The 25493-nt window shown below is 40.2% G+C and overlaps 1 protein-coding gene across 2 annotated transcripts in view; it reads left to right on the top strand.

The window, feature by feature from the left end:
* The window catches only part of MAPRE2 (microtubule associated protein RP/EB family member 2), a 159352-nt gene that overhangs the window by 60122 nt on the left and 73737 nt on the right, over nucleotides 1–25493 (top strand). Inside the window, exon 1 of one of the 2 annotated variants that reach the window (XM_077810306.1) lies at nucleotides 6425–6601. The exons of the other annotated variant lie outside the window; for it this stretch is intronic. Within the exon in view, the coding sequence (XP_077666432.1) occupies nucleotides 6483–6601 (119 nt within the window). The 5' untranslated portion in view covers nucleotides 6425–6482. Of the gene's footprint in view, nucleotides 1–6424; nucleotides 6602–25493 lie in introns of those variants that run through there. 2 annotated transcript variants of the gene reach the window in all.

The following is a 25493-nucleotide window of genomic DNA, read 5'->3' as shown; positions in this document are numbered from 1 at the left end:
CTGGACAATTGAGAAGCTAAAGGAGCACTCAAGGCTGAGGATGTGAGGGAGATTCCCAAACCTGAGCCATTCTTTTTAGGTGGCAAATCTGAGGAACTGTCCCAGATGGATGTGTCATTAGAGGTGGTTTTGGAACAAACTGATAAACTAAACAGTGATAAGTCACCAGTACCAGATGGTATTCGCCCAAGAGTTCTGAAGGAACTCAAATGTGAAATTGCAAAACTACTAACTGTGGTAAGTAACCTGTCCTTTTAGATCAGCTTCTGTACCAGATGACTGGAGGATATCTAATGTGCTGCCAATTTTTTTAAGAGGCTCTTGAGGCAATTCCAGTAAATACAGTCTGGTGAGCCTAACTTCAGTACCAAGCAAATTGGTTGAAACTAGAGTAAAGAACAGAACTATCAGAAACATAGATGAACACAATTTGTTGGAGAACAGTCAACATGGTTTTTGTAAAGGAAAATGTTGCCTCACCAATCTACTAGAATTTTTGATGGAGTTAAGCATGTGGACAAGGTAGATCCAGTGGCTATAGTATACTTAAATTTTCAGAAAGCCTTTGACAAGGACCCTCACCAAAGGCTCTTAAGCAAAGTAAGCTGTCATGGGATAAGAGGAAAGATTCTCTCATGGATCGGTAACAGATTAAGATAGGAAACAAAACTGACCATTTATTCCTACCCTTTCACAGTGGAGAAAGGTAAATAGTGGTATCCCTCAGGGGTCTGTACTGGGACCAGTCCTATTCAACATATTCATAAATGATCTAGAAAAAGGGGTAAACAGTGAGGTGGCAAAATTTGCAGATGATACAAAACTACTCAAGATAGTTAAGTCCCAAGCAGACTGCAAAGAGCTACAAAGGAATCTCATGAAACTGAGTGATTGGGCAACAAAATGGCAGATGAAATTCAGTGTTGATAAATGCAAAGTAATGTACACTGGAAAACATAATTCCAACTATACATATAAAATGATGGGGTCTAAATTAACTGTTACCACTCAAAAAAGAGATCTTGGAGTCATTGTGGATAGTTCTCTGAAAACATACTCAATGTGGAGCAGCAGTCAAAAAAGTGAACAGAATGTTGGGAATCATTAAGAAAGGATAAGACAGAAAATATCATATTGCCTCCATAGAAATCCATGGTACGCCCACATCTCGAATACTGTGTGCCGATATGGTTGCCCCATCTCAAAAAAGATATATTGGAATTGGGAAAGGTTCAGAAGTGGGCAACAAAAATGGGGGGGCAGGGAGGGATAGCTCAGTGGTTTGAGCTTTGGCCTGCTAAACCCAGGGTTAGGAGCTCAATCCTTGAGGCGACCATTTAGGGATACGGGGCAAAAATTGGGGATTGGCCCTGCTTTGAGCAGGGGGATTGGACTAGATGACCTCCTGAGGTCCCTTCCAACCCTGATATTCTATGATTAGGGGTATAGAACGGCTTCTGTATGAGGAGAGATTAATAAGACTGGGACTTTTCAGCTTGGAAAAGAGACAACTAGGGACGATATGGTACAGCAGTGATTCTCAGACTAGGGCTGCTGCTTGTTCAGGGAAAGCCCCTGGCGCGCCGGGCCAGTTTATCTGCCGCGTCTGCAGGTTCAGCTGATCGTGGCTCCCACTGGCTGCGGTTTGCCACTCCAGGCCAATGGGGGCTGCGGGAAGCGGTGCAGGCTGAGGGATGTGCTAGCAATCTGTAGATAAACAGAGGATGTTAAGCCAGGTCTACTCTAGGAAAGTTTTTTGCTGGTATAGCTACACTGGCAACCTCTCCTAGTACAGATGAAGCGCAAAAGTGCTGCTACCTGCATAGTTTATAGTTCCTCACTTAAGCTATATCGGCAAAAGTACTTTTTTGCCAGTATAACTTCATCTACACCAGGGCTCAGCCAGTATAACATGTTGCCAAAAAATCACGCTGTAGCCAACATTGCTACACTGGCAAGTTTCTTGTGCAGGCCTGGCCTTGGTTTTCTTATCATAAAAGATGGCCTAAAGTCTTGATTAGAGTATGTTTGAGGTATTTCTAAAACCAAAAGTGTTTGTTTATTTTTAAAGGGCTTTAAATCACTGTGGTTTTTTGTTTTGGGTTTTTTTTTTGTTTGGTTGTGTTGTTTACCCATCCATACTGTGGGCTTTTGATAGTAGTAATGAGACACAGAGCGCTAACTAGAACGGAGCTGAAAGTTTTGAGTAGAAAGAAGCAAATAGTGTGTTGAAAAATATTAAGTCTTGGTTGTGGTGCTCTTTGCTGCTAGGCAGGAGAGCTGGGTTTCAATTACCATTCATGCACTCAGTCCCCATACTGGCATTGGTAAGAATGTAGAATGCTGACAAGAGACTTGTATTGGCTTTAGTGACTTGCTGGCTAGCTAAAATGTAGTATGATTGGACTTGCATCCCAATCTTTACTTGGAAGTAATGTTGTTGTCCCTTGTGGCAGGAGTTAAGAGGGACATGGAAGGGAATCTCCAAGAATGCAGTACATGGGGGTGGTGGTAGAAGGAAAAGCTTGAGCATTAATCAGGATTTCCAGGTTCTTTTTGCTTTGCTTAATTAGTGGAAATGGCACCAGTTTTTCATTTTAATTAAAAGTGCCTTTTGATATTCATTGGTGATCAGGGTGCTGGAACAATTTTTATAGTGGTGGTGCTGAGAGCTATTGAACCAAACTGTAAACCCTATATATAATGGAATCCACTTCAAGCCAGGCGGTGCAGCAGTACCCCTAGCTCCAGCTGTGTTGGTGATGATAGAAATGTAGGATTTTTGACTTGACCTACATTCTTAAAGCTGCATTTCTGTTTGTGTGTTTACCAAATGTGAAAGCTATAAAATCACCAAGGATATACAGCCATTTCATAACTCCTATGGCTTACTGGCTTTGTTCCCTGTCACTGGTTCTAGATCTAGGGAATTTTTTGCAGAGAACTATGAATGTGGGAAGAAGAAACCTACAGGATGATTTACTGTACTTTTAGTGGTTTGCTTGCTGTACCTACAAAATTAGCTATATTTGTAGCACATGCAATGTTTTCAAATGGAGACTCAGCCAGCCAGGCAGAAGGACGGTCATGCATATGGGACCCAAATTGCTCCCCCCATATTTCCCCAATTGCATTAGATAAGATGTAGAAACACTGTTCTGTAAACAAATGAAAAACTCTAGTCCTGTCCAGACCTGGCACAGCCTGCAAAGGGAAACTAGATCTCTCTAGCCAATTGAATTGAACTGGAATCCTAATGTGAACACATTTAAGAGAGAGAAATAATGCTGTAATGTTGTCTTCATCTGCTCTTCCCTGTGCTGTAGCTTTGTCAGTGCATGTTTTAAGCTATTTTGGTGACCTCAGTAAAGCAGCCTCTGTTCTTTGCTGTTGGTGAAGAAATAAAAATGTTTTTACAAGTTAGAGGTGGCTGAATGTTTTAGTGCTTTCTGGTTTGACGGATCAGATAGGAATGTTTAGCAGCCAAAGACCTGCTACAGATTATTTTTATATTGTCTATCACTATATAGCAGCTTTTGCATCTGCATTATCTCATGTACTTCTAAGGCACCTGTGAGCTGTTTAGCAGCATTTATTTGTTCTTAAAAAAAGGCTCAGACAAATGTTACAATGCTAACTATGAATCTGTTGTCTTTCCCTTGTTATTTCAAGTCCATTACCAATTTAACAATGGGGGTATTCTTCAATCAAGTGTGGGGACATAAAGTAACTGGGCATATCCTTGGATTGGTAATTGAAAAGTCTTCCACCTTTGTTTCCAGTTCAAATCCAGTGTGGATCAGTAGTGAAAGTTCCCATCTGTCAGTTCAGTGGCCTGCAAGGGGTTGGTGGTCTCAGCTGAGTTCCTCAGAGATAGATGCCTACATTACAAAACTCACCACCATGACTTGCGTTAGGCTTCCCTGCAGCACAGTAGGTTGTTTTGTTCTGTGGTTGAGCTCCTGCCAAATTAGTTATACTTGAACTTCTTTGGATTTTTTTTTTAAAAAAACCTCACTTATACAATAAGTGCAACTCCATAAACTAAGGTAACTTTTTCCTAAGCATCAAATCTATCTGAAAGGTCACAAATGGACTATATTTTAATCAGTGCATGAATTTTACTTTCAGAGAGGGGAGAGGAAATTGCTAACCCTGTCAGAAAATATAAATCTGGTCAGAGTCTGTCTTTATGATAGCTGAGAAAGCTGTGAGGTTTTTATTAAATCTTGTCACTGAGATCTAATCACTTATAAATATCTCATGATTTCCACTTGATCAAACCCTTGATTTTAAAAGGGTGAATTTAAGTGTTTTTTTAAATTTTGAAGCCAAAAATATCATGAGGCATCTGCCCAATTACTCATTACTCTTTTCCAACTCCCAGCCTTGAGTTTCCATAGACCTAATTAAGAGACTTTCCTCCCACACAGTTCAATGCACACTTTTGCTTATGTGGGTTTCAGAGAACAGCCAGAGAAACTCATTTAAATGGTTTGATTTTGGTTAACATATCTGGGAACTATTGTGATTCAACCTCTCATAATGGTGGGTGCCTAATTAAGCTTTTAATCCACTTGTATATAAATTAATATTACTTGTTAAAAATACACAGTATTTAAAGTCAAAGATAATTTTCCTTGCTACTTTAAATATGTGAAAATATGCAGGGAGGCTTTAACTATCTGTGGATATGCAGAGTGTTTAAGGGGCAAAAAAAGCCTGGGGGGATAGGGAACTGTTTCTAAATTGTGGGGTGGAAGAGAAGGGAAGGAAGAGGTACTTAACATGGCCATTAACATAACTGCTAATTCTGTTAGCAATGCTAGTTATTCAGTAGTCTCTCACCGTATATTGGCACCATTTCCCCTTTTGCACCCTCCCCCAACAAGATTTTTTTAAAAAGGAAAGCCATCAAATGGTTTTAGTACATACTGAAATTGAAAGAAATTTGGAAACTTAAAATGTTCATTTAAGCATAGTCTCAGATGAAGCTCGAGGACACAAAATAGTGGATTAGGGTCTCATACGGAAATCCAGTCCGAGTAGCAGAGAGGAGAAGGAAAGCAATTACAGGTCTGGGTACTGGGAAGGTGTTAAATTTAGACCTTTATAATACTTCATAGGCTGGAGCTCAATTCTGATATACGGTTACATAATAATGTACATTTAAATCCAGCCCCTTTCCAGTAAGGGTCAGATCTACTTTCTATTTAAAAACAAACAAAAAAACCCCACTCCTCAAAAGCTGCACCATTTTAAATGAGGAGAAGTAAGAGGAAATATTTGCATTACGGGGGATCAAATATTGCATGCACATTAAAATAGGAAAAATATCGGGGCAAAATAAGGTGGGCGTGTGAGCGAGTACGCGCTCTCTTTTCATGTTTGGATTTTATCACGACCAGCCGGGCATTGTATGCGACCATTGTGAGGCTTCCATGCGAATTCCGGAAGTTTGAGACCAAAAATATCTGCGTATTACTGGGGAGAGATGACGGTGGATTATGATCTTTCACAAAGGCTTGTTTTGCTCCCTCATAAATGCAGGTCCAAACGCTCAAGTGCCTCCCCTAGTCCCATGAAGCAGGCTCGAAGGACGTGTTGCAGCTCTGCGCCGTGAAAATGGCTTTTTGCCATGCCACCCTTCTCCACCAATCATCGGAGAAGAATCGGGCTTTTCGCGGGGGCAAAGTTAAAGCTACGCTGGAAAAGACCGGCGGGGGGGGGGGTGGTCATCCCAGCTCGCCCCCTTCCTCCCCCCAGTCACGGCGGCTCCCTGCAGTGTGTTCTCCAGGGCTGTGTGCAGCCGCAGCCGCCTGGTAGAAGGTCCCTTTAATAGGTAAAACCCCGCCGCTTGCACGCGGCTCGGGCTGGCTCCAGCGTTTCCGCCTCACCGTGACTCCGCAAGCCCTGGGGTCGGCCCCGCGCGCAGCCCGCCGGCTGCCGGGCCGGCTCCCTGGCTGGAGCCGACCTGCAAGGGGCCGGTGGGTGGGGACGCGCCGGCCCTGAGGCGGTTGCGGGGCCGCCCCCCGCCCGGGCCGGGCGCTTTGTGTACACAGCTGCACGGCGCGCAGGGGACCGAAAGGAAACGGTTAGAGGAAGGGCTGGCTTTGGAGGCGGCGAGGCTGTTGTCAGGGGCGGGGGGGCGCTGGCGCGCTGCGAGCCAGATGTAGGCCGCCCCCATCCCCGCCTCCCTTGCGCCTCTTGGGCGGCACTGGCGCGGCCACGCCGGAGCCCTGGTGCGAACCGAGGAGATCTGATGAGTTAGCTGGTTGCTATGGTGAGGGGGGCCGTGTCACGTGACCAGGGTGCTGCTCCGGGCGGTTTGACGTCAGCAGGGAGGGAGGTGGGCAGGGGAGCGCGAGCGTGAGCAGGCAGCCGCTGTGGCAAAGCAGCAGAGCAGCCCCGGCGCAGCCTCTCCGCCGACCTTCCGCGCGCGAGCCAGGCAGCCAGCCGTGTGGGGGTGGGAGCGCGCGCCAATGCCGGGACCTACCCAAACGCTGTCCCCAAATGGCGAGAACAACAACGACATCCTGCAGGATAACGGCACCATCATCCCCTTCAGGAAGCACACGGTGCGCGGGGAGCGTTCCTACAGGTAACCCGCGCTGGCTTGCGGGGATCGCCCGGGTGCGGGTGCCTGCGTGATTGGGGTGGGGGCTGCCGCGGGCACTGCAGCAAAGGGACAGGCAGGGGGATTGCATAACAAAACGCCCTGCTCTCCGCGGCGTGTTAAAAATAAGCTGGGACCTATTAGCCGGGGTCCTGCCTCGCCTGCATGGAAGCCTGGCTGTTGGAAATAGCGTTTGTATTGTCCAGCTGGAAAACATTTTGTGAGTAGATTTGCTGCCTGTAGGGGCTCTCCCCCGCCCGCCCCACAGACCCCTCCTTCCTTGCGTGTTGATAAAAAATGCAAGCGAGAGAGATCTGTGGGGTCGCCCAAAGGGAGCTGGGCTGCAGCGCCGAATTTCTGGCTGTGCCGGGGTCGCTGGGCATCTGCGTGTGAAAGCTAAGGCGAAGGGATGGAGTCAAAACGGCTTGTGCCTGCCTGCCCTGGTGCGTGCAGGAAAAATGGAATCCTCCAGATTAAACTGCAGTCGATGATGATGTTAAAGCGCCAGATTGATGGAGCTTTGTAAGAATTCTGCTCCCTGATTGGTGGAAGGCTTGACAGCAGAGGTCACGGTGTCACACATTCACTAACATTTCCTCCTCGAAACCGAGGGTTTATTAGCGACCAGGTGGACTGCAGCCGTTTTCTAGAAGACACTGCGTATCCCCGTGCCTTTTCTTTGATTCTGGTGTGTGGCAGGGAACTCAGCCCTTCTTTCCAATTGGGAGGCAGTTGTGTTACATTTTTGACTGTATGGTTTGAGGATGGTGTGTTCTTTGTCACAGTTGTAAGCATTTTTGATTAATGGTTTGGCATGTATTGTTGGCACCGTTTTACATTAACATATCTGAGAATATGGTCCAGTAGATAAGCTAATTAAAATTGTTTGCCTTTTTGATAAGGATAACAATGTAGCCTTGAATACAACTAGTTTTATGTGCTCTGAGCTGTAGACTTGAAGCGTGATAATGTGATCAGTCGTATCTCCTCTAAAGTTAAGATGCAGTTATTTTAAATGCTGCCTTGATGACAGCAAGCTGTGCCTTTTCTGAGCACACACATCTTTCAAAGCTCATGTTCTCAAACCAGCAACAGGAAATGATACTGTCCTTAAAACGTTAGCTAAATATTTAGATAATGTATACTATTTGATTGTACATAGAACTGGATCAAAATAAACCTGAGTGTTTTGCTAAATTAGCCAAAGAAAATCAGAGTATTTTACTTTATTTTCTATTAGGAATAACTGGGCCCTAATAACTCAGTTATGACGATATTAACCTTGTAAGTAAATCTTGGCTGAATCCATACAGTTCCCCCAAAAGCTCATGGCTTAGCACTCAAATGAATGTGGTGAGGTGACATACTTGTGGAATCCAAGTGCTTACTCTACCATGAATGCCACACACAAATTTAGCCTGCACTTTATTAGAATCTTATTGCTTCCCAGAAGCCTTCAGGTCTCTACAGGCATTTCCTTTATGTTGATAGAGTTCATTGGGCTTAGTTTTAAAGCAGCATTATTAAACTTCCAATAGGTTTTTCACCTTTTGTAAAGAATCATTCCTACTGGCAGGAAGACTGAAGCTCTCATTTTGTAGATTTAAATTCCTGCCATGTAGCATAGTTTTGTTTGAGAGGAAAGCTGGACTTTTACCACATGGCTAAATGGAAGCATTCTGCTGCATCTTTGCAGTTGTGCTGTATTCTGGTAACAAAATCTTTTGATAGAAGTAAGTTTAATGTTAGGCACTCCAGTTTGACTTACAAAAGATAGCACTGTCTTCAGTGTTTGTTGAAACCCCTTGGTCAATAAGATCCTCCCATTGCACTGTTGCACCAGAGAGGAATCACTGTTTACATTTAGTACTTCTGCACCTACCAACAAAATAATCAATTTCTGGCCTGACAATAATGCATGTTGGAATGATATTCACATCAACAAGACTATGCCCCAAAATAGAATTTTTGAAAAATTGCTGTAGTAAGACTACTGGAAACATTACGGTGGAAATTAATGTATCAATTGAATAATACTTTACATGAAAATTGCTTACATTTAGCCTTTTACCCAGAGACTATCCAGGCCTCAAGATGTTTTAAATCCTCTTTATCAATTCACCCACCTGTGAGAATGGAATGTAGCACATTACCCGTCAACACTATCACTATACATCATTTTAGGATAGTTAAATGAATAATGCAAGCTTGAATGGCAACTTTATTTTGTGAATAAGCACTGGACTGGGATTCAGGAGATCTGGAATCTGTTCTTGGCTCTGCTAACAACTTGCCTTGTGATGTGGGACAAGTCACCTGTCTGTGTGCCAGTTTTCCTATCTATCAAATAGGGATAATGATACTTTCATAAAGTGTTCTGAGACCTACAGATGAAAACTGCTATATAAGTCAACACTACTTAACTGAAACTTACAGGAAATATTTAGTTAAATAGCTAAATTGGGATTTTATCATGACACGAGATCACATTCTTAATTTTGCTGAAGCTGCCATGAAATCTTTAAAGACTCAGTTGGTTTAGGGCTCTGAAGTACCCTGAGTTCTAGTAGGATGAAAGTCCTTATACACAAGTAAATTATGTTTCGTCTGAAAGGCAGCATCACACCCACTAAGATCATGATGGACTATTAGTTCAATTGAATTTGAGATGGGGGAAATGCACCTTGTATAAACTTTTGTCCAATTTCTTGTGTAGCATTTTGCATTTTCCTTGTAGCTTTCATATTCAAATACCGACCAGAACAAACATCTCATAAAATCACACTCCAAGCTGGCGTGACTCTGATAGTTAGTTGGTTCCATCTATATTTAGAAATATGCATTAATTTTACTCTTAAAAAAATCCTAAAACATGAAGTAGAAGTCAATTGTTGGGCAAATCTTATGTAAAAAAAACCAACCAAACAAAAAACATTCTGCTCGCAATCTAGTTTGGCCAAGTTAGACTGTGCCTACTATGTTTTCATGAAAAGCAAATACTGTATCTCTCTCCTACTGTGTTCAACACCATCTCAAGTTATCCTCCATAATATACCTTCGATGCTTTTATGTAAACACATCTTATTTTAAACAAAGGAAATGGTTGTTGGTCATAATAAACAAAAGTATATTTGTTAATCTAGTGAAAAATTAGTGCTTTTATAATATTTAATATTGTTGGGCATTATTTAACTCTTGTACAGTGCTTTTCATGTGTAAATCTAAATGTACTTTTCAAAGGAAGGGAGTACCCTCTCCATTTTGCAGATGCAGAAACTGAGACAAAGTGACTTGGCCGAGGTCGTCCAGCATTCCAGGAGCAGAGCAAATAATAGAACCCGGGTCTCCTGAGTCCCAATACAGTGCTTTATCCACTAACCCAAGTAGTAGTCTTCAACATCCTTGTGAGGTAGATATCCCCATTTTACAGATATGGGAACATGTATACAGAGTGTTAAGTGGCTTGCAGTAGGTTACCTAGAGAGTCAATAGCAGAACTACTATTCAAATGCTGAAGCAGTTCCTGGCTTCCAACTCTGTGCTCAATCCATAAGATCATGTTGCATCTTACAGTAAATAATTGTAAATATTAAATTTATATTAGTTTATTAAAATTATATTTCTGGGGTGGAAAGGAAGGACAAGAGGGTGTTCGTTTGATACATCTCAGTCAGGAGGCTTGGCTGTAAATTTGGTTTGGCACTAAGGTGTAATAAATTTTGATGGCCAAGAATGGATCTTGGCTCCCACCAGAGAATAGCCCCATATTTGCTTATAATTATAATTCTCTGCCCTAGGTAAATATAAGTAAATCAGTAAAGCAGCAAATCAGGAATGACAGAGCTGGGTGGGGACATTTTTAAACAGGCACCTGGCCACAGCGCCCTATGCCACAATCTAGGCAATTCAATCAGTTCACCAGCCACACACAAATATTTAAAGTATTTTTCAAGTTTCATATTACAAATCTGAGGTAAAATTTTTAATTCACTGAAATAGTGGAGTCTTACACCCTCTTTCTTTGGATACCACTCCTAATTTTGTTTTATCCACATGTAGTTGGGAAATCAGATTTATTAATTGGCCTTTTGTCCACTAGCCATATCACTTACTTCACTACCCTAAGCTTTTAAGAATGAGTGTTTAAACTTTTTAGGACTCTTTCAGGCTTTTTGCTTGTACATACAGCTTGAGTACAGATTATATATTTTCTGACACAATATCTTTGTTTAGTTATAAATATTTGCCTACTGTAAGTGTCCTCTTCTCTCAAGGAGAAACTGGTATTTACACTGCTGATGTATAGCTTTTCTGTGCATAATAACGAATGTGGAACAGAAGTGATGGTGTTCTCATCCACTGATTACAAAAACTATAATGTTTAACAGGATATGTCTAGAGTTTCAGTTGGTATAGGGATTTTTAGATGGTAATTTCTTTGGCCCATAGAAGATAGAGTTAAATTAACAGTAGAATGTTAACTGTTTTAGGACCCAGAAGTCTAGAATCGTCCTTCACATCTTTTGTTTCCCTTGTATTAAGTCCTGGACAGATTTTCTACTTGAGAATTTTGGACCATGAATCATTCATCCTTAAGAAAACCTGCATTATATGTCTCGAGGGTTTCTCTGTATTGTTAAACTAGTTTCATCCACTGATATTATACTCTTTGAGTTAATCTATTCCCTCAGTATGTCTAGAGCAGTGGAATTTACTTTTTGGTACAAAATAATTGTATTCTTTACTTAAGTATTTAAGAAGGATTTATTGCATTACCTTAGTTTGGTTAGACAGAACACAAACTCCTGCCTGCTGCACTCCAGCAAATAGTTCAATTGACTTTAAATAAGACTATTCACATGGATGAAATGAGTAGAATAGGGCTCAGTCTTGTTGCAAGGAATTATGGGAGAAGATACTAAATAGACAAGTACTCTCATTTTATGGGGTTGGGTAAGTAAGGCTCACAGACTGCAGTTCAGACCCACATCCTTCAGTCTCTGAAAATTTCAAATGCTACCCATGACAAGTGCTATTTATATATAAAGGTTAGACTTTCAAAAGTGCTCAGTGTTGATCTGTTTGCTCCCATTGCAGTTGATGGGAGTCTTAGCTTTGACTTCAGTGGGAACAGATTTAGATCAGTGCTGAGTGCTTTTGAAAATCATATCCTATATGTTTGGCTCCATTCCAAAAGATATGGACCCTGTTTGATAACCCCTCTTGCATGTCAAAGCATCTGAAGTAAAATACTACCACCGTGGTAAGGTAATACCCATGATAATGTCCTGTGTGTATTAAATGGTGACTTAAAGGATGCAGTTAGTCTCCAGTGTAACTTGTATGAGTGGTGCAAGAATCTTTCCTTACCTCTTGCCTACTACCTGTAGGTTGGACAATAGATGTTCTTTCTCTTCTTCTTATACAGGTTGGATTCCTATCTCATCCCAGTTCCCCTTCACAGAGCCTATTGGGTTTTTTTTAATTTTTAAAAAGGCTATTTTCTGCTTCTTAAAAACTGGAGTGAGCAGATTCTGATTCTGGGATAAATTGGAGACACTGTTTCAATTAGGGTGACCAGATGTCCCGATTTTATAGGGATAGTCCTGATTTTGGGATCTTTTTCTTATATAGGCTCCTATTACCCCCCACCCCCGTCCCGATTTTTCACATTTGCTGTCTGGTCACCCTAATTTCAATGGATATAGCCCATTTGAGAGATCCTGCTTTCAAAATGGGCTATAGTGGCACACCGTGGAGCTCTACTTAAAGAGAACTTGTTTTGGCAAAACAAATGTTCTGAGTGTACTCAAACACTACAGCTGATCTGTAGGGCAAGGGGCTGATCTCATTTGCGCAATAGCATTGCACTGACATTTCAAATGTAAATATTCCTCAGCCTGAAATTGTTGAGGATCCTATTCTGATTATAACTTAGATTCTTGTTGAAGAGAACCTCTTTATGACTTGCAAGACAGTCTAGCATTAGGTCATGTAAGGAAGTGAAACTAAAACTTTTTCCAACATACCATCTTCTTCTCAGCCTTCAGGCCGGTTCTCTCTGACTGAAGTGCTTTGGATAGAATTGAAATATATGCTGCGTTTGTGGGTCTATGAAGCATCCTGTGGCTAGGTGAGCTTTATTTTAAAGGTACAGCTTGTTGAGCTGCTTATTAATATGGTCACCACCCCAGTGTTGTGTGGGTGCTTGCAAAAAGAGAGTAGACTTAAGATATTAGAAAATTTAACCTGATGTATCCTTTAGGAATAACCTTTTTGGCTTCGCCCCAGCCTTGTCCTCTTGTGGAAAGACCTTGTTGCTAGGTACTTTCCTGCTGGTGAGGTTAGTGTTTCCTGCTGCCACTGCAGCTGACAGTGAAAAATGTCTTAACAGAATTTATATGGAAAACAGGTTGGGTAGTTTGGGGGACATCGGTGTGGGGACTTGCATGGTTTTTGCCCACAGGAAGAAAGGTATTAAGTAAATTGATAGGAGCAAGGTAGAAACCTTAACTGTCCTTTGCTATGTGGGTGGAGTGAGTGAGGTCTAACTGCCTTGTCACATTTGGACTAGACTATAAGAACAGAACCTTCTATGCAGGCCTAGGTTCTGTGAAGCGTAATGGACCCATTGAGGCACTGGGGATTGGTAGATGTCAGCCTAGCCATTGCTAAAGCTCCATTCCTGCCCCCCCCCCTCCCCCGGAGCCACCAAACCCAGGCATCAGCTAAATCTGGGGAACAACAAATGAGAAAACAGGGATGGAAGTGAAGGTCAGAGGGATAAAGTCAGGGATTCACAGGAGGACACCGAGTAGAGAACCCCAGACAGCGTCCACTGCTCCTCGGAGGTGTCCAGGGGGGCAATGGACGCTTCCCAGAGGAACTCTGCCTGGATATGTGACTTAAGGAGGGACCAAAAGTAGGTCCCACAGTCAGAGCACCCACCATCCAGCTTCTTCCTCCTGGTATGATGGATGGCCATCTTGGCCAGTGCCAGGAGCAGGCTGACGAGGAGGTCTTATGACTTTGTGGGGCCGCAGACAGAGTGTGCTTGGGTCAGGAGGTGTGGGGGGAAAGGGCAGCCAGTACCTCAGGAGGAGATTCTGGAGGAATGGGAAGACAGGCTGCAGTATGGTGCACCCTATATAAGTGCACACCATGGTCTCCCTCTCGCTGGAGAAAGAGCAGGTGTTGGGGAAGGTTGGGAACCATGCCAGGTACATGCCCGTGCTCATGGTAAGATGTGAGGCAGTGAATGAAGTTAGATCAGGCAGTAACCTTTCCCATGTATATGATGGGTTGGAGGATAGGGAATGAAAACTAACATAGTGTAGCGCTATATTTGTAGCACTTATTCACTCCAAAATGCAAGTGAATTTTTGAAATGTGTAACAATTGTTGGAGAAAAATTCCTGCACTCATCCTCCCACTCTAAGGAAGGCATAGCTCAGGCTTGGTAAGGAAGCAGATTAGCATGTGTCAGCTTTTTACTCCCTGCAGACTTTCCAACCAGCCCTCTTGGCAGTTTTGTAATAGAAAATGAGTGGTTTTATTACATATTGTCAATCCCATTAATTGGTGATCTTGTTAATACTAAAATGAATACAACGTAATTCAAAATGAGGATCTACTATTTGCATGCAGTATTCTGGTTGTGAAGCTCTTTATTACTGAAGTGTTGCTGAAGAGTAAGTTTTGTGGACTAACACTTAGTGCACACCAAATCACAGGGAAGGCTAGGACCATCTGGTAAAATCATATATGTATTTTAAAGGTCTGGCTTGACCAATTTGATTTCATTTTCTTTTCATGATAGCTGTAAACAAACTAACTGAATCATAATTCAGTTAAATCTGTTTCTCTGTCACGCTGTCCAAAAAGGATTGGCTCATCAAGAGGAAATGTAAACATTAATCAGTGAAGGGAGGCTTAAGGATGTAGCTTTCATAGGAAAACCTACAACTGTGCCAAACTGAGCTGCTGGGGGAGGAATGTCCCATGCAGGCTGTGGGCCAGATCTGGCTCCTATTTATGCTAGTTTTACACCAGTTAACTCATTTGAAATCAGTGGGGCAATTCTCACCTACTGCCTTGTCAGAAAAGAATCACATGTTATGAATCTGGGACATATGTGAATAGCAAAGGAAGGGAAAGATTATTATAATGATCTTGTGTAAATGAGGGGGTTTTAAGAGTGTGGTAGAATAATATTTTAAAAATCAGTGGAATTGACCAAGAAACTGTTTCTCAAATGAAAAAATGTTAGCCAATGTTTTTGTCTGCATAACCAGGCTCCTGCACTAGTAGTACTGCTGAAGAAAGGAATAGCCCATCATTTTGCTTCACGGAGATGCAGAACATCAATTAAGAATGTGTATGTGCTCTTGTTGTGTGTTTTGTTTTTTTTATATTGTGGTGTGGGCAGGTACTGTGAGTGTAATTTCAGCTGCTCTTTAGATACTCATTTTTCAGTATTGCATTTCTTGGCAAAGCTCTAGGACATGGTCAGTCCAAAGGGCTGTGGACAAGTGACATTTCAGAGAAGATATATAATTAGAAGTATGTAAAATGAGCATTCCTCATACAGCAGGGCTTTTTTTCATACAGTGCAAGTCTGCAACCTAAAAAGCTGCGTTTAGTCAGAGATGCACTTGAATGCAAATTATTGTTTGTCACTCTGGAATGCAGAGTGTGGATTCTCAGAAGGGCTGTTAGTACAGTACTGTGTTCTAAAAAATAAAAATATGCCTCAGGTAGATTTATACATTATTATGAAGAGGAAAACCTTTTAAGGTTAATCCCTGTGGAACTAGTGCGATAGCTGCCTGATTGAGATGCATTAAAACAATATATATCCCATTAAAATATTTGTTACAGTATTCAGTAGCTTATAAAGGGTAGCTTATCATTAAAACCATTATAGAAATCCTGAGTAATGGCTTGCTGTGTGGAGGTGGAGTATACATCTCCAGTGAGAGAGAGGCCTCTTGGGGAGTTTCATTTACAGAAAGAATATAATTTGTGAGAGTTGGAAACATGGAGGCTGTGAAATTAAAATAGGTTAAATAAAAGGGATGTGTCATACTGAAACTACAGCATCAGCTCAGAAATAACAGAACTCTGTTGGAATCTTGTTGAACACAGAGAGGGTTATGAGATTAACTCACTTAATTGCACTAAATTTGAATGATTTGCGTTGGGCCCTGTTGTAACACTTTTTTGCCCAGTTGTCAATATTAAAAATTGTGAATGTCTTACAAAATATTACACAAGGTGCATGCAGATTCTGAATCAGAATCTGAAAACAGACTATTCTCAGTTGCCATATTTCTTCATCCCAAAAATCAAAATGGCGCAGCTGTTTAACATCTTTGTGCATTACTGCCTGGCACTACTCACTGTCTAGCATGGATCTTTAAATAAAGGCCCAAACACTCCTTTGAAAGTAATGTAGCTTCTTTCTGTGCCCTTTCTGTGGTCTCTAGGTCACATGCCATGGATTAGTATCAATTTTAGCTAATACTCCTTTATGTAGGGCAGGGTCTGCCTTTCCGATACCACTTCCACCATTTCCTGCCAAAGAATACAATGTTAGAATATGGTAAAAATTAAATGGATTCAGAACAAGGCATTTAAGGGCTAGTCTACACTACAAAGGACTTGCTGGTATAGCTATAGTCTATTAGGGATGGTAAGAAAAAATGACATTAGAAATACCTTTTTGTAAATGTGCCACAAGGTTGTTTTTTTGACAGCTTGTGCTGTGCCAGACTGGTGTTTTTGTTCCTGAAATGTGGTGTTACCTAATTTCATCCAGCAGGATGGTAGTGTGCAAATTATAGGGAAACATGTCTTTTACAATATCACTATACAGAAATGACCACAAGTTCATAAGGCAATAGAAAGGGGAGGAGAGTATAGGGTTTCTACATAATAATTAAGTAGTGGGTTTTCATGGCAATGGATGATCTGATGACATCAGACTTTATGATGATTTTCTTTAATCGTAATTAGTCACGAGAATAAAAAGGTCATGATTAATTGCCGTTTTAATCTCACTGTTAATAATAAAATGCCAATATAAATTTATTCTAAATATTTTGGGAAGTTTTTCTACATTTTCAAATATATTGATTGCAATTACAACATGATACCAAGTGTACGGTGCTCACTTTATAATAATGTTTTTGATTACAAATATTTGCACTGTAAAAAAGGTAAAAGAAATTGTATTTTTCAGTTCACCTCTTACAAATACTGTTGTGCAGTCTCTTTATCGTGAAAGTGCAACTTACAAATGCAGAATTACTTTGTTTTCGTTTTGAGTGCAGCTATGTAAAACTTTAGAGCCTACAAGTTGAAATATGAAGGGGCATATGAATGCTTAGTATATCTCGCATGTAAATATCTTGCATTGCCGGCTACAACAGTGCCATGTGAATGCCTGTTCTCACTTTAAGGTGACATTGTGAATAATAAGAGGGTTTCATTACCTCCTGTAAATGAAAACTTAACTTGTTTGTCTTAGCGATTGGCTGAACAAGAAGTAGGACTGAGTGGATTTGTATGAGGTGAATTGAAAAATACTATTTCTTTTGTTTATCTTTTTAAACTCTTACCCTTAAGGAAATTCAATAAAGATCACAGCCACATCTGTTAAATCCAAGTGTCATGTGACCCATGTCATCTTATTGCACATTGGTTAATGTTGGGGGCCGGGGGAAGGCCTACAGAGTGAACCTGTTTTGTCACATGACCCTGTAAGCAGATTGACAGTCCAAGCGTTTAATAAATACATATTTACAGTGTGCAACTTAATTTACATATCAGAGTATGCCTATAGGTTATAGGCATGTTGAAGTGTTTGTTGCATGATGCATTTGTCTTCAACTGAATTGCTTGTTTGTTGTTTACAGTGTTTATGGTGGGGATTGAACTCACTAGTGTCACCATGCGTCTGATGGGAGTGTACTTTAGGACTTTACCTTAAAATATTCCATTAAAGGAGGACAAATTCTGTTAAACAGTACATCTACCTTTCTCTTAGCTTAAGGTGAACTAGGACACAACTTTGCTAGCCCTTCAAGATAAAAGGGGTGTGTCTGAACGGCCACTGGTAATTCTGTTCTTGGGTATTCAGGCAACTAGCACGATCTAAAAGAGGGACTGTCTGACAAACTACAGCTGGTTCTTTTTAGTTTGTGTGTTCTCTTACACGGTCTAATAATTTTTAAACTGCAGGAGCTCCACCAGAGACCAATGTGGTTGGGGGAAATGAGATTTGGGGGAAAATATCATAGTATATTGATCAGTGGTGAGCAACCTGCGGACCGCGTGGCTTCCCGCAGCTCCCATTGGCCGGGAATGGCGAACTGCGGCCCCTGGGAGCTGCAGGTGTGCCGAGCCTGAGGATGGTCAACGTAAAAAAACTGTCTTGCAGCTCGCCAGTGGCTTGCTTGCTAACTTGACGGGCTGTAGGTTGCCCACCACTGATACTGATAGTTTCAACCAGGGTGTATTGATTAAATCAAGGCAATATAAATCATTATTTAAATCACCAAGTGAAAAGTCTTGATTTAAATAACTGATTTTAATCAACTTTCCCATTTCTACTTCAGTTTTCTAAAGAAAGTTGCATTCTCATTGGTTGGTTCAACCATTAAAACATGTTGATTTACAACTAAATAGAGACTTTTTATACTAGATTTGGTACATCTTTTTGCTATCTAGGATGGTACACTATAATTATATACATTTATTTAAGCAATTTATATAGCTTAGTGTTTTCAGATTCTTAAATTTATACATTTTTAGTATGTTAGAAAATGATGAACAACACTGCTTGTTTACTAGATAATTTTTGATCATGGTTTGTGTCAAGCTGTGCTAGGATGTTAACTGGAATTTAAACACACAAAACAGCATATACAATTTATTTTTATTAAACAAAATCTTAGACATTTTGGATATATAAACATTTCCTATCAAAACATGTTTCATATTTACCAACTAAATCTGATGTATTAAATAAACAGAGGGATTATCTGTATATTTAAAGTCAGACTGGAAAATGTTCAAATATGCTTAAGTGAATGTGACTGTAACTTAAGCTCCCACTTGCCTAAGTCTCTTGAAAATGAGACAATCTCCTAAATTACTTAGATTGTCCTTCAAACTTTTAAAACTAGTTGATCTCATCCCCTCCCATCTCATTTTTATTCATAGCCTGGAAGAGATAGAAAGGTTTTCTGCTTTTTCAACTCCCAGTTGATTTCTCAGATTTGAATGAATTTGTCCAAATGAAGAAAATATTCTTTCTGTGTCTGTGGAAGAGGTTACGGCTATTGAAAGCTGATTTATCATTTCAACAGACTCTAGTTCCAGGTGCTTATTTAGTGACTTCCACCAGTTCAGTGGTGCAACATCATCAGCAAACACGTACTGCTTGAATAGTTCACTTCCACTCCTGAAATTTATTATGGTTGGCATGACTGGTGCGTTGAGGATATTGGCAAGAAAATTTGGTGTAGTTAGAGTTTGATCCAGCCGCTCTTTACTGCCTGGAATTCAGTTTTGTGGAGTATTTCTTCAGTGTCTCTTCAATTCTTTCCAAATTTCAGCAGCACCAGCAATATAGCAGCAATCTTTCTGCAGTTTTTCCAATGCTATGGAACTAGGTTTCAATATATTCAGCATATATTCCACATTTCTCTTTAGTCCAACGCTGACTACTTTGGCTACATTGATAGTTCCATCTGTTCTGTCATGTTTTTCTTTGCAAATTGTTATCAGGATAGGCCCGTTCTTAATAAACAGCTCAAAACAGTCAACCAATGAATTCCATTGTACATCTTGGGAGAGAATTAGTTTCCTGCTCTCTTCAATGAAGCTGAAGCAAAGCAGTTGTAACAGAAGTATTTTGCAATTTAAACACCATTTTCCTTTATTCCTGGAGTTGTACTTAAATCTTTGGCTAAAAAATGCATCAAATGAGCACTACACCCATATGTTGCAAGTTTCAGGTTCTCTTGATTATCTTCTAGATTTCTTCTCATCTTTGCTACATTTTTAGCATTGTCTGTAACAAAGCTATGCACTTGATACTTAAGTATTTATTTGCAGTTTGTCATAGCTTTTACTGCTACTTCTCTTCAGCAGTCTGCTGTATGGGCATTTCCTGATGTATCAGTTGTTTCTGTAAGACAGAAACCCCACCTTTTGTTGTGACACAAGAACATATTACTGGATCAGAGTGTACGTGCTCCACCCATCAACACTCAGATTGATGGAAAATTCATTAATTTTTTCTCAGTGTTCAAATTTCCTTCTCATACGCTGTACCCAGCAGCCTTCCAGCAATGTCTGCTCTGCCTGGAGGAGTGTATGCTGGTTGTAATGATTGAATCATATACATGAAATGTTTGTTCTGAACTAGATGAAAGAAAGACTCGGTTGCATAAATGAACCAAGCAATCTTTTCGTCTATGGAGTCTTGATGGAATTTGCTGGTCCTGATTACAAATTCATTCATTTTACTGGATTATGAAGAAAGTCTTTTTTAATATAGGTAATTTTATTGTCTGATGTATGTTTAATTGCAGCACTGTTGGTGGTACTAACAGAAGTCTCTGAAGTTGTAGACATTTCAGATGATGGACCATCATAACCCCTTATGTCTCAGGTGGACCCTGAAAGAAAATGGTGAAAAAAATCACTCTCTCTCACTGAGTATTACTAAGTGCACTGCTTTAAAAAATAAGATTGTAAATGAAAGAGTCCTACTGCAGCTGCTTATACCATTGTTTCAATGATATAACTTATTTTCTAAACTTAGTTTTATAGGGGAAATAATTAATAAAGCATAAGGATTATCTAAATCTAGTTAAACTTTTATTTCTAGCAACATACCAAACAGTTTGAAAAAAGAACATTTTTAAATGTTGAAATTAATAAATCCCTAGTAAAACTTTACTTTTAAACAGAAAATCTTCACCTAGGAGATTTGATTATATTGAGCAATTAAGAAATCACTTCAGAAGTCCTGCAGTATCAGTAAAACATTGACATACTTCGACAACAAACTAACGTACCAATTATATTTTGAATACAAACATTTTGAAATTCATAAGTCATCCACTCAAAACATAAATTTACTATAATAATCAAAGTTAAAGTTTGTTAGCATAGTAGGACATGGTAGGCAGTCCATATGAATAGTGCAAAAATAAGTTTACTAATTAGTTGATCTAGATTGTCAGACTTGTCCACATCATCGTCAAAGTCATTGCCTTCTGAGGAGCATTTTTCATAATGTTTCATTTTGACAACCAGCCCTTGCATCTCTTTTTTGCAGTGTTTACATTTGGCATGCGTTCCTCTTTTACTCAGAGGTACAGGAACTTCTTGAAAATACTTCCAAATAGGGTTTATTTTACCACTTACAGCAATAGCAGGTTTTTTTCTGCTGTTCCCTGATGTTGAAATCAACACTAGAGACTGCATTCTGAAGAATGTTGTTACATTCTTCCCACAGCATCCTGCTTAACACCAGTGTTACTCCTTGTTGCATACTCTGTTCTTTCTCCCTTGTCACTTAACTCTCCCACTCTACCCTACCCTTACCACTATAAAAACAAGCTAACAACAATCCAAGACTTCAACTCAAGTAACCATCTGCCTTTTGCACTGCAGCATTTTATTTGTGTAGGGACCGGGGGGCGGTTGAGAAACTAATTCTGTTTGTATCTGGCTGTGTGTATGTGCAAGGACACCGAGCAAGGCCATTTAGTTGAAGTGCCCAGATTCAAAAGCAAGGGCTGGTTGTTACTGGGCAGATCAGTGTTTTGCCATGAACCGGGAACTACGTTTCCATGGTGGGTGGAATCATAAATATTCATAATTTTGAGAACAGCCAGTCAGAGCCCAGGTAGGGAGAAGCTTTAAAATAGGAGTATGAGACCATCCAGGTGGGCTCAAAGGATGACCCTGAAGAGATACAGGATGATGTCTCCTGGAGTCACAGGCCAGGTCCCAATGCCGGTGATGACTTTGCTGGTCTCTTGCATCTAGTAGCATAGCCCCTGGTTCTCTCACAGGATCGAGCCCTTAATACGATACATGACCTATTATGCCATATTTATAAAGCTTGAACTCAGAAATTAGATCTTCTCCCCCCCCCCCCCCCCCCGATTCATTCTTTGTATGCACAAGCATCCTTTGACTCAGAGTTTTTGATAGAGGCTTATGAATTCAGCCTATTTATTTTTTACTTAAATGTTTTAAGAGATTGTAATGAGTTTAGGCCTTAACATATTTTATATTAAATTTTAATTTTAAACAGGTCTATTGTTAGAAAGAAAAACTTATTATAATTTAAATAACAATCAAAACAATCCCATTTTTAAATTTAAAAATCCAAGGATTTAAATTTTAAAAAATCATTTTTTAAAATTTGTTTTTATCCATCCTGGTCCCAACATTAAAATTGATTCATTGTGCAGCTGCAACAAAGTAGGCTAATAGAATATTGGCCTGTATCAAGAAAAAAATTATTATATAAATGATGATGAGCAAACAATTTTTTATAAAGGGCAGTTTATTCCACAAGGGAGTGTAGAGTCCAGTTTTGGCCCCCCTATCTGAGGTTAATTTGGAAGTTATACAGTGTGTGCATTTGAAATGAAGGAATACTGTTAGGGGCAGTAATATCTCCAGAATGGGAATGAATTTTTAAGTTTAGAGAACATACTGGTAATATTTCTATAACCAGAATCAACTTTCCGAGTGCACCCACTGCAGCTGGAGAGAGTACAGCATAAAGCAACCAAATATGTGAGGAGAGTGACGCGACTGTTTTAGTCTTGGAAGAAAACTACTAAAGGTGACATGACTGAAGTTTTAAAGCCAGATAAGTCATCTTATTAATATTGATCTATTTGAGGTTGCACAGACCAATAGCAGGAGTTCTCAGAGCTAGATTGAGGCCTCTGCTCAGACAATCGCATTATGTCAGAATCCGGGCTTTCATTTAATCATTCATATATATATATATATATATATATTTTTCTAGTTCTTATGGGTGCATTTGGGCGGGAAAGCTTGAAAACACAAACCTAACAGAAGACACATGGTGTGGGCTCAGTGCTGCCATCCCATTATAGCTCTGCTGAGATGGCATTGGCAGGAAGGGAAACTGAGGACTGTGTGGAATCCCCAGTTTTCAGGTGGTCTGTGGTGTTGGAAACCTGCCCAGCAGATGGTTGTTCTGTGGGTAGCCCCTGCCACCAGCTCCCCAAGTGTCAGGGCCATGGTGCAGAGGTAAGACATTTAGGTGGTGGCTCTGGAATGCTTTAATCGGGCCCTGGGTGACATGACTATAATTTGAGAGATTATTCATGTAAGAAAAATCCAGAGGTATATTAGAGAATGGTGGATAGGTGGAATCAAATAGCATTAATGTATTTAAATATATTAGAAGACCATATGAAACTACAGTTAGAAGTTAATTAAAGATTAGCTAATTAAAGTTAAATTTGTCCTTGCTGATCATGCCCCTGCCTCCTCGAAGTATAATGCAAGAGTGGCTATGAAATGGTTTGTAATGGAGTGCTCTTGATCCTTTTCAGGCACAAAACATTTTTAAAAGTTTAAAATAAGAATTTTAATCTTAGAAATGTTTGTCTTTTGAAATATGTAGGGTAGGAGGGTCAAGCAGTTCTAGACGTGAAGGGTTGGTCCTTGATCATCTCCTGGTTCTATGTAAGTAGAAGCTAAGAATAGAAAATATTTACTGTGCCCATCTCTCTGCCAATGAAAGAATGTTCCTTACAGGACACTTTCTAGTGTCCAGCCTAGTTTCAGATGTCTCAAGCAATTTCCCTGGGGAGGCTATTCCACAGTCTCATAGATCGCACTGTCATGAAGTTCTTCCTAACATTTAGCCTCAATTTTTGTGACTTTTATCCTGTTCCCTCTAGTCATTCCCTTTGTACCACTCTAAGTAGTTCCCTTTCCTCCTTGATGCTTACACTCATTGAATCTTCATAAATTGTTCTGTTCTTCACTCTTGCTTAGTTATTGCTTGAATGAGCTTTATACATAGTTAGCTGTTAGTAAGTATGTGGGGAGTTTGGAATCTGCTTAGGTCCCCAGTGAGGATGAGTATGTAGTGTTATGGTACCTTATCTTGAAGCCCACATACATGAGTGGTTCAGTAGGTCAGTGCTCTGAATATGCAAGTGAGAATCCTGCACAGGTCAAAAATCAAATTAATTGGGCGATTTCATCCTGCTAACTAGCTGAATCTTGTCCATCTGAAAACTACCCAGCAGTTAAACACCATGGGCAGTCTCTGGACTGAAATTGCAGAGTGAGAATTAAAGTTAGGACTGAAGGCAAGCCTGCACAGTCCCAGTCTTTTTAGAGTGGCTGTGTACCCACCACATCAGTGAAAGCCAGTGGCAGGTGCTCAGCATCTCTGAAAATGTGGGCTTAGGCATCTCAAGTTTTAGGCACCTGTAATTAAAGGCCAATTTTGAAAAGTGCCTGTTTTCCCATCGGTTAAATGGGGATAAAATCTTTATCTGTTTGTTAAAGCACCTTGAAATCTTCTGTACTGGTGAGAAGCATGATGTGTAACTGCTAATCGTCCTCTGCCCAGAACAAAAGATAATCTACTCATGGGTTGATCTGCTGTCTGCTGCATCCAACCCAGGAGTTTAATAAAGCGGCAATGTATTTATATCATGATACCTTTTGCTTTTTGTAAATGGCTCCACAAATACAGTTGTATTGTCTTCATAAGTGTGCTTAGCAACTCTTTAATTTAAATAGGAGTTGAACAACTGTATCAAGAGAATCTAAAATCCAAAGTCTCTCTTGGTGGGTTCAAGCTTGGTTTCATTGGGGACCAACCACAGATTTATTAATCTTCTCTTTCAAATTATTGCAGTCACAGATGATCAGAACTCATCCTTGGTGACCTATCTAAATTTTATGTAGATTTTTAAAATTTTACAACTCAGATTTAATATAGGGAATGAATAATGTACAGATGTATAATGTGAAAAGAGCTGAAACAGGGGAATCAAGCACCATTGCCAATGCCTAGCTCATTGAAAATTTTATAGATTTAATCTCATCCTTCTGGAAGAAAACATCAAAGGAGCAATTCAAGCTTAACTCTTTGGTGCTGAAGACTAGCTCAGTGGTAATATTTTAAATAAAGTCTGGCCAGTTTTGAAAGTGTTACCTCACTGACACTTTAAGCTTTGCCACATTAAATTCCTACCTTACGGCCAGTTCAGAAGTCCAACCGGGTATTGCTCCAACCGTCATTGTAAGACACCATTTTATATTGTATATTGTGAATTATTGGTTCCAAGCTGCTCAGATATATAAAAACATATACATCTCTTACTTCTACCTTAAACTTTCCTGTTCCTGTCTTAATGAGTCTCTTTGGTCACTGCTGCTGCTCTCCTCTCATAAGATGTGTGAGCTCTAGTACATAAAGAAGATTGGGTGGTCCAAACCCCAATCATGTTTGTGAGCACAAGCTCCATTGCTGGATACATCACACAACTAATAAGAGTATAGACACTATTGGGGTGGGGATCAATTATTGTAAAGCTGATGCTTGTCTCTAAAGATTAGGACCCACATCCATTCAGGGCAAACTGCTGATAGCTGTCTTCCAGTACTATTACCTGAGACAAACTTAGCTAAAACTACATTGGTGAAGGTTGATGTGGAAAGCTATCTATACAGATCAAATGCAGACACGTTCAATCCATGTTAGTTCCAAAGATATGACAACATATTCATAGATTCCAAGGCCAGAAAGAACCACTATCTGACCTCTTGTATGGCACAG

This window comes from Eretmochelys imbricata, chromosome 2 (genome assembly GCF_965152235.1).
Source record: "Eretmochelys imbricata isolate rEreImb1 chromosome 2, rEreImb1.hap1, whole genome shotgun sequence".
Classification (NCBI taxonomy): Eukaryota; Metazoa; Chordata; order Testudines; family Cheloniidae; genus Eretmochelys; species Eretmochelys imbricata.
Note: the sequence above shows the minus strand (reverse complement) of the source record. Positions and strands in the feature narration are given on the sequence as shown.